At 35.2% G+C, this 9,779-nt stretch overlaps 1 protein-coding gene across 1 annotated transcript; it reads left to right on the forward strand.

The window, feature by feature from the left end:
• The first annotated feature begins 239 nt into the window (after positions 1–239).
• LOC126770556 (DNA-directed RNA polymerase III subunit RPC5) lies at positions 240–7,912 on the forward strand. Its single transcript, XM_050490011.1, has 8 exons — positions 240–447; positions 553–771; positions 860–1,022; positions 3,020–3,135; positions 4,209–4,349; positions 4,473–4,641; positions 5,370–5,566; positions 6,366–7,912. Exons 1-8 carry the CDS (start codon positions 418–420, stop codon positions 6,801–6,803), a joined length of 1,473 nt encoding a protein of 490 aa, XP_050345968.1. The 5' UTR covers positions 240–417; the 3' UTR covers positions 6,804–7,912.
• Positions 7,913–9,779: the final 1,867 nt, after the last annotated feature.

Below are 9,779 nucleotides of genomic sequence, written 5' to 3' on the forward strand. Positions count from 1 at the left end.
AACGCGAAACGAAGGTAAGAAAGAAGTTTGGCTTTCCGAATGTCATATTTTATTCTTCTTTGTATAGCACAATGAGGTCTTGTTAAGTAAAGTTTAATATAATTTGATGGAGCGAAAGTATTTGTTAAATAATTTTGAAGCTAAAATGTATTTTATATTTTAATCATCTTTTTTATGAAAAACATTTTTTATAAGTTAATCGAACTAGTGTGAGTGTGAAGTTATGATTCTCGTTTGATTTTATACTTACAATACTCACCTAGCCGTCAAACAAATGTCTTCAATCAAATTGTCAATTAAATAATGACAGTCAAACTTCAAAGGTGTAAGTTGTATGGTGTGAAGTCTATTAACTTATTATTGTAAGTTTAATATTGTTATGATTAAGCTAGTTAGTAAAATTTAAATAAACACAAGATGGAAGAAGACGATCCTGTTGTACAAGAGGTAATTATGTCGGTAATTTCACTTGACAACGTGTTTTAAAATAAGGTTATGTTTACCATGGAAAATCATCTAATTTCAAGTTAATTATATGTTACTTTCGAATAGATACCAGTCTATCTATCACAAGCATTATCGGAGCACCTGTATATATACCAGTACCCCGTGAGACCAGCTAATAGGGATTGGAAAGATGTTAAAGTTACTAATGCTTCTATTAAACCAAAAAACCAACTTGTTAGAATGGAGATCGGACTAAATACATATAGCGATAAATATTGTGCTTCTAAAGGTGAACAAATTGCTCTCAATACAGATGGGGCTCAGGTATGTACTTATTGCTTCATTTTTTTAAATATTTACCAGTGAATGAATTTCATTTTTGCTGCAATTTATATCATATATACAATTTTAGGAATCAAGATATATTAAAGACAAAGAGCGAGAAAGGAGTCAATACTTTAGGAATGGCATTATGGATAAAATAGTGTATGAAAGCAGCAAACCTTGTACTGAAACACAGCACTATGCTGTTGCTTTACTACAAGATAAGGAATTACACTGTACACCTATTAAAGGTATTTTTATTATTCTAAATTTGTAATTTCAGTAATAAACTCTTTACTATTGTATAGATAATAAATTAAAAGACTATAAAATTACACTTGTCACATTAACAGTCTAAGTTTAAAGTGGTGAAACTGCTAAGCACAGCAACTTTGGGGGTCAATGTTACTCGTGTCTGTAGGTCTCACCAAAGTCAAGTCTCATTCCTCATTACCCTCCACGACTCCCTTGGGTGGTAGGCTCTGGCTGTAGCTAGCATAACCACCCTGCGAACAAAGGTGCGTCCCTGTCCAAGTCGGTTGAGACGAACTTCTGTCATCCAGCGCTGCCTCCGGTGCTGAAGCCCGATGGATCCCTGGCCTTCACGGCAACAGAAAAAGCTAACTTATTAGTGGCCTTGTTTGCTGAATATTCGCATCTCGATGCGGGAAATGCCTCACTGCCAAACATACCACCTTGCTACTCTATCATGCCAGAGATACAAATTCGCCAAAGAGAGGTTCTAAAAATTCTCCGCACCTTGAACGTGAATAAGGCCAATGACTGATGGGATTCCAGCAATAGTCCTGAGAAATTGTGCACCTGAGCTGTATCCTGTTCTAACACGCTTGTAACGCCTCTCACTTAAATCCCCTCAAGTCCCTAAGGCTTGGAAGATTGCCAACATACAACCTGTACCTAAGAAGAATAGCTGTCCTGATCCGGCCAATTACAGACTCATAGCAATCACCTCCATACTTTGCAAAGGTTTGGAGCGTGTATTGTATAACTAACTCCTGGCGTACCTCAAAGAAAACGATGTCCTATCAGACCAGCAGTACGGCCTTCGTCGGAATCGATCAACAGGAGATCTTTTAGTGTACGCTACTCACATCTGGGGTGAAGCCATGGACAAGTATGCGTTAGCCGTTTCACTTGACGTGTCCAAGGCTTTCGATCAAGTCTGGCATGAGGGCCTTCTAAGCAAGCTTCCTAGCTACGGGATACCTTTACAACTGGATATCAGATTTCCTGAGTGGAACACTCTTTCTGCTACATATAAACGATCCACTGAAACTCGGTATCTTTGGGTATGCACACGGCAGCACTGTAACGGAGAGATGTTAGTGCACAGGGAGGCCTTGGTAAAACGCATCAATTTGACATTGGAGGATACCTCCTCCTATATACCTGGAAGATACCTCTTATTGGGGCGACGATAACCGAGTCAAATTTAATCTTACCAAGACTCAAGCGTGTTTGTTCACTGCCAAGAGGAGTCCCCCTGACTAACTTTCCGGAATGTATCTGTACCGACAGTATTGAGCTTCTTGGAGTTTCAAACTTAACTTTGGATTGAATCCAAAGCTAAAACTGCTGTAAAAAAACTTGGCATCCTCGATAAGGTCAAACAGTATTTCATACGGGAACAACTTCTGACCTTCAAGATCAAGCCCAAGTTGGATTGTGCATGGAGTACTGCAGCCATTTATGAGACGGCTCTGCTAAGTACCAGCTTGATTCTTTGGATTCAATGGATCGTCGTGCTGGAAGGCTCATTGGCGACCAGACACTGGTTGCCAGTCTGTCGGTATTCTACAGAATATATTTCAGAGAGTGTGCTCAGGAACTATTTAATTTGGTTCCCCCGTCACCTTTTTACCACTGAGCTGCGAGGCATCGTAAAGATCTGCACCCGTACGTAGTTGACGTATCTAAGACACGTACGAAACGATTTGCTTCCTCGTTTCTGATACGCACCGCTAAGATCTGGAATACCCTCCCGACCTCCATTTTTCCCACCACCTACAATACCTTCTAGTACCTACCTGGGTACCTTCAAGTCAAGAGTGAATAGGCATCTTCTAGGCAAGCGCGCTCCACCTTAAACTGTATCTTCACTTTCCATCAGGTGTGATAATAGTCAGGCGCTAGCCTATGTATTATAAAAAAAAAAACTTGTAAAATAATATTATATACTATCTAACTTTCTGTCTGAATGAATAAAATATTTTGTGAAAATTTCCAGGTATTTTGCAACTAAGGCCATCCTATTCCTATTTCGACAAACAAGATAAGAGAAAAGTTGATAAGAACAAGGATGAAAACGCTGATGATGAGGAGAAAGAACCTGAGGCACAGCAGGTACTTATGACATTAACTAAAAATACATATATAGTCGATTTTTCTTATATACAGATATATAATTAGAAAATTGTGTGAAATACGTTTTAAAACAATTGACAGACCATCAAATTAATCCTTATTATTTAACACAAAACTTTATAAATGACTGAGAGAAATGTCTGTATTCCTATGTATGAATAAGTAATGAACAGAGTGTTTTATATTCACAAGTGTAAGGATGCAAATCCCATATAAATCCTTACACTTGTGACTCTTTACTGGTGGTAGAGCTTTGTGCAAGCTCGTCTGGGTAGGTACCACCCACTCATCAGATATTCTACCGCAAAACAGCAGTACTTGATATTGTTGTGTTCCGGTTTGAAGGGTGAGTGAGTCAGTTTAATTACAGGCACAAGGGACATAACATCTTAGTTCCCAAGGTTGATGGCGCATTGGCGATGGTTGACATTTCTTACAATGCCAATGTCTATGAGTGTTGGTGACCACTTACCATCAGGTGGCCCATATGCCTTCCTATTCTATAAATAAATAAAAAAAATATAAATTGATGTGATAGGGATAAGAAAGAACATAACAAAACCATGCTTTATTTCTATTAACTCAATAAAACAGCTTTAAATAATAAATACAAATTAACTTTTTTAAGGTTTGCTTGTTAGGTTTTGCTTAAACTTAAATGGTCTTACTTATTAAAAATTAATATTTTAGTGGGTGTTTATACAGTTTCAGTTAAACAATGCTGTGTCTTCTTCTTTTGATTGTCAAATCAATAATGATAGAAAGAGCGAAATCAGTGTAATAAAACTGCTAAGCAAAGTTTATAAGTATGACCGATTAAAAAAAATCATTCATCCACAGATAAGCAGTAATATCTGACAGTTTTTTTAAAATAAAATAACAATAAAAGTCTAATGGCAGTTGACAAACTGATCGTCGAGGTCAGAGCTTATGACACTAAGGACAAATCTGGCAGAATATTAAAAAAAGAAAATATATAAATATAATATATAAAATGTGTTGCTGCTATAGTTTTGAATTATTTTTTAACAAAACTCATATTCTTTTTACAGGTAACAGTGAAATTTGCGAGAGTGGAAACAGATGTGGCAAAAAAAGCACGAGAAAAGTCTTTCGAGTCAATTTCACAGCGTATCGCAGATGAGCCCTGGTATGACGCCCTATGGAAACATTCAGATACAGACCATGCCGATGTATGTATTATTTGCTTTTGTACATAAAATCATATATTACTCAATTCAAATTCCTATGTGGTTGAATATTAAGAAGATAAAATATGATTTGTAAATTATACATTGTTAAAAACTTGTTTTCAGCTAGAGCGTATGAAGTTATTCAGTTCTACAGTTCAAGATGGATCCTCTCTCACTCTTGGACCAGCGGAGTACATAAGAACATTAGTTCCTCAGCTCAATGACGAAGCAGAAATTGCTCCACCGAAGAAGTTATCCTTACAGGATCAGATAAAAGAAATACTAATTAATGGTAAGTTATAATATAGATATTGATAATTTTCAATAAGTATATCTTAAAAAAAAATAAGTTATCCTTACTGCTTGCTCGGCAGGCATGGAACATCAATGTCAACGTCAATAATATTGAGTAAAAAAAAATATATATTTTTCTTATCATTATAAAAATGTAATGTAATGTAAACTAGCAAAGAAGTATATAGTTTATGTGCCACGCATGCATAAGAGATTAGAGAGCGATGGAGAGGGTTGGATGATGGCATAGGTCAAGTTTGAGGTCATCATAACACTCTCATACTCTGTGCTTCTGGTAAGGCTTCATTTCAAAGAACAGATGTTCCTTTTTGTTTTTTTAACGCTGGGAAAACCACTGTTCCCGCACGGGAACAGTGGGGGGAGGGGAGTATGTGGGGCTCGCCGGAGTCCAAGGCACCGAGTGCGCCCCGAAAATCGGAATACCCACAAAAAACCAGCGGAACCGTTTCCGTCTTAACGAGTAGTACTACGGGATCGCTTGCGCACGCTACCGTGACGCTCTGACATAATAATCAGTATCGTAGATATTCAATATCCTGTAGTTATCTTGTGCACACGTTCGTACCCAGAGAAGAGTGGAGACCGTTTGAACGGCACATCTCGGCGTCGCAGTTTTTACGATGCGACGTCACACCGCGGTAGAGTGGCCGCACCCTATTACACACCAAAAACAAAAATAAATTTGAATAATACTACGTGTTTCAGCAAAATTGATGACGTTCAACGAGCTGCTGAAACTCGTCCAAACGGAGGACGGGCAAGTGAGCGAGGCGGCGCTGCTGACGGCGCTGGGCGGCGCGGCGTGCTGCGTGCGCGGCCTGTGGGCGCCGCGCTCGCAGGCGCTCTACGTGCGCGCCGCGCCCGCGCCGCCGCGCCTGCTGTGCGCCGCGCGCGACCACGTCGTGAGGATTTTCTTACTTTTAATTGACGACATTTCATTTATTCAACATATATACATATTATTACATAGATTAAAACTAGATATAAAATTCTTTAGTTTTCATTCATAATATTTTTTTAATAGTACATTAATTTGTTTCATTTTAAACAGACGTAAACGCTAAACGACGTCACTCATACGGCTTCATGACGTTATACCTTTGATATGCAAAAAAAAACCGACAGAGACAATTGTCATTTATTTTTGCCTTATCAATTTGGCGCCATTTATACTTTGAGTTGTCTACGTTTCAAATTTTCAATACGTTAACTTTATTGGCTGGTATGAAACAATATTTGAAATCATTCATTAGCGTGTACTCATCACATGATCCATCTTGATTTGTAATTTTTAAAAATGCCGAGTTGATACTGTTTACAATAAAAATACATTAGTAACATTGTAAATTTTTTTACTTATTATTTAAGTTGGGCAAAGACTCCTACCTCAGTCAACTGTTATGTGCCGTCATCACACATTTTTTAGGTTTTATATATTTTCTCCCATTTTACCCATTAATATTTTTTTACAAATATTTGTCCACGCTCAGAATAGAAAAATAAAGAAACGGTGTATTTTATACCAGCACTTAAATTTTGAAATGTTGTCAATTGCATAATTTTGCATCAATATAACAGAAAAGCAAAGCAGTTTTATATGAATATATTGCCTATTTATTGCGCCAATAACAGCAGATAAATAAAATGAGCATTTATAATAAGAAATTTAGACATCTGTATAGATAATATTTCTTCTTTCAGCTTTATCTCTTCACCCAGCACGCATATGTGGATCGGCGTAAAATAACGGCAGCGGTTCGTTTGCCTCCACAGGAAGTGTTAGAAATATTAAATTCCGTCGCGAAGTTCAACCCGAGGACCGGTTGGGAACTCCTCCTGCCTCCGGACACAGCTTTCGAAACGAAATATCCGGAAGTCGTTCAGAGGCAGAACTTATACTGGGAAGCTCGTCAACGTCAGTTCAACGAGATGCTGATCGGTGAAAATGTACCTAAACGTCAGAGGAAGAAGTCTCAGAGGGACTCAGTGAGTTCGGACACGATGATGAGTCCTAAGCCTCGTAATAATAGTGTTAGTGAAGAAGACAGTGATAGGAAACGACATAAAAACAAATCGGCCACCGGAAGTGGTAAACGGACTAGAAATATCAGCTCCAGTAGTGGTCACGACGCAACGTGAGTGATCTTTTTAGTTAGGTTATCAAATTATCTGTAAAATCTTGTATCTTCCGATTGCTTTTGCTGCCATACGAACTGAATATTTGTTGTGCATACTGAAATAGTGGTTTAACTTTTCATGGAAATCTTGGCATTTCAATAAATGTGTAGTACATTAAGTACAATACTATTATTTTTTACTTTTTTATGTATAGCATGTTAAAAAAAAGAGAGAGAATGAAAGTAAAATCTTTATTTATAGGGGCCGGTTGGCGTAGTTGGTAGATACTTGCCTTTCACGCTGAAGATTGTGGGTTCGATTCCCACCCAGGACAGACATTTGTGTGCATGAACATGTCTGTTTGTCCTGAGTCTGGGTGTAATTATATAAGTATGTATTTACAAAAGAAAAGTAGCATATGTAATATATCAGTTGTCTGGTTTCCATAGTACAAGCTCTGCTTGGTTTGGGATCAGATGGCCGTGTCTGTATAATGTACCAGGATATTATTATTATTATTTTCGATTTAAAACAGGTATTGTAGACACAAATATTATAAATATTGTATGTTTGTAAAAAAAAAGTAATAAAAAGAAAAACGACAACAAATATTTACGTCGTTAAAGAATGCCGAGTCTTCTTTAGAATGTCAAATCAATTATAACAGAAAGAGCGAAATCGATGTTAAACTAAACAGACATTAAGCAACTATTATAAGCAAGGTAAAATAACTTTGTAAATAACATAATAAAATTTATAGTAAGTAATTTTGACAAACTTCCTCGCTGTGCGTGATTGTTTTACGATTAATTTAATCAATTGAAATGAACGTTTTTATTAAACAAACCTCATCGAAATAAGACTTACAAATTATAACTTTCAAACATTATATATGATAAAAGAAATTTCGGTGTTCGCATAAATGTACAACATAGTTCCTTTAATGTAAGCAGTTGTTAAATGCGAGAATTTTGTAAAAAAAAATCTTTGTATGTTCTATCATTTAACATGTGTTGTTAATTATAAATCTCCAAGGAATTATCTGATTTGTAATTAGAACATTTATAGCATAATTATGAAGGGTTTTTCCCGCCTAAAGGTAGGAATTATTATTATTAATAAATTATATAAAAACCCAAGTAGTAACATATAGTATTATTTATTTGCTTTTATTAAAATATAGCAACATTTTTAATTAGTCTAGACTGAAACAACGTGTAGTTTCATATTCGATTAATATTCGTAAATTTTAATGCACAGATAAAAAATTAATTGCTTTTAAGACTGATCGATTAAATATGGGTTTTACCGAATACGGATATTCCGTTCTAATAATTATCAAGATATGCATCACAACCAATGTTAATAAAGTGTTATTATTATTAACAACAAAACAAACAAAAAATATTTCGTGAGCACACATACGCATTGTTTTATATTACTAACATTTCACTACATTGCCATGTCGTGTGAAAGAGATGTAACTAGTGCGCATATAAACTAAGTAATATAAAAAAAGAAGATAGCTAGATGTTGTCACTTATGCGTAGTATACGCAAATTTTACGTAAATCAACCAATCAGTGCACTTTTAGCACAGACTAATGAAATAAATAGACAGAAGGTACAAGTGTATTACGTAGTAAGTACTATGTTTTTTATATTATATGAACATAGTACTTTGTTTAATTATTACGTTATTAGTGAACAATTGTCTAAAATTATTCAGTGATGTAATAATTTTTTTATTTAAAATTTATAGTCAAGTTTATTGTTACTACATTTAGTTCTACGATGCAGCGAGTTAAGCAAACGATTAGCGGAGTAATAGTGTGATATTTTTGATGTGTAAATATTTTAGTGCTCGATACACGGTAGGGGTAAAGAGTTCGAGCGTCAGATGACGTCAGCGTTGAGAGATTTGTAATTGGAAGTGCGCTAATGTGTGCGTGAGATCGGCACACGAGCTCACATGCTTACACATCAATTCTCACGAGTATTTTGGCACTCACACCAATTTTTCAGTAGTATTGATTGTTGATTGTTGAATGTCAAAACTAGAGAAATATTTCCATGTAAATGTAGTTGTCGAAGTTCCAATCTGGTGCAGGGGATTCACCTATTAAATTGTATGCTTTTAAATAATGTCATATATATTTTTCATAGAACGATAGATGAAGGTAATTAATTATTGCAAAATAATATTATACACAAAAATAAAACATGACAGAAATGAAAACATATTTATTTTGTATTGATTTCCTTTTTTTTAGATAATATTCCGTGAAAGTCGAATTAAACTTATAGTGAAATGTGTGGTTTAAGAAAGGAAAACTTCGTGAAGTGATTTTTCTTCACATACCAGATAAATCTAAAGGTATTGTTCATAAAAAAATGAATTAGAATCGTAGCTTATTTAAAAAACGGGACTAAAAACAACTGTTATTGAATTGACGTAATATTATTTGACAAATTCTTAAATAATCTATGATACTCAATATCGATTCGCGAAACAATGGCGTATTAAATGTCAGTGAAGTTATTACCGGAAGTGAATTATTGTCACTATATTGTCTATTGTCTTGTGTATGTAACTATGTGTTCATTGTCACAGAGCTATCCGACATATACGTGATCTTGTGGCGTATTGTCAATCATCTAATATTGGGATGAAACCATAGACAATTTAGTACTTTTTAATGATTTGATATATTCCTAACAGGAACTTCGAAAGCAAAATTAAAGTGGATATAAATAAAGTAATGGTGTTGCATTATAAATAAATATATCACATGGAATATGTAAGTCTATGGTTTGTTTATCTTCATTCCTTCGGTTGAAATAGTTATTATAATTATATAATTGCAATCTATTTAGATATTAACACTGAACTCAAAAATATCTCATTAATAAAGTGTTATAAATATTTAATACCTTAGGTCCCGTATAGTCCATAGACTTTAAGCTAATAGAATAGTGTGTTTTTCATCTTAAAAAA

This window comes from Nymphalis io, chromosome 9, assembly GCF_905147045.1.
Source record: "Nymphalis io chromosome 9, ilAglIoxx1.1, whole genome shotgun sequence".
NCBI lineage: Eukaryota > Metazoa > Arthropoda > Insecta > Lepidoptera > Nymphalidae > Nymphalis > Nymphalis io.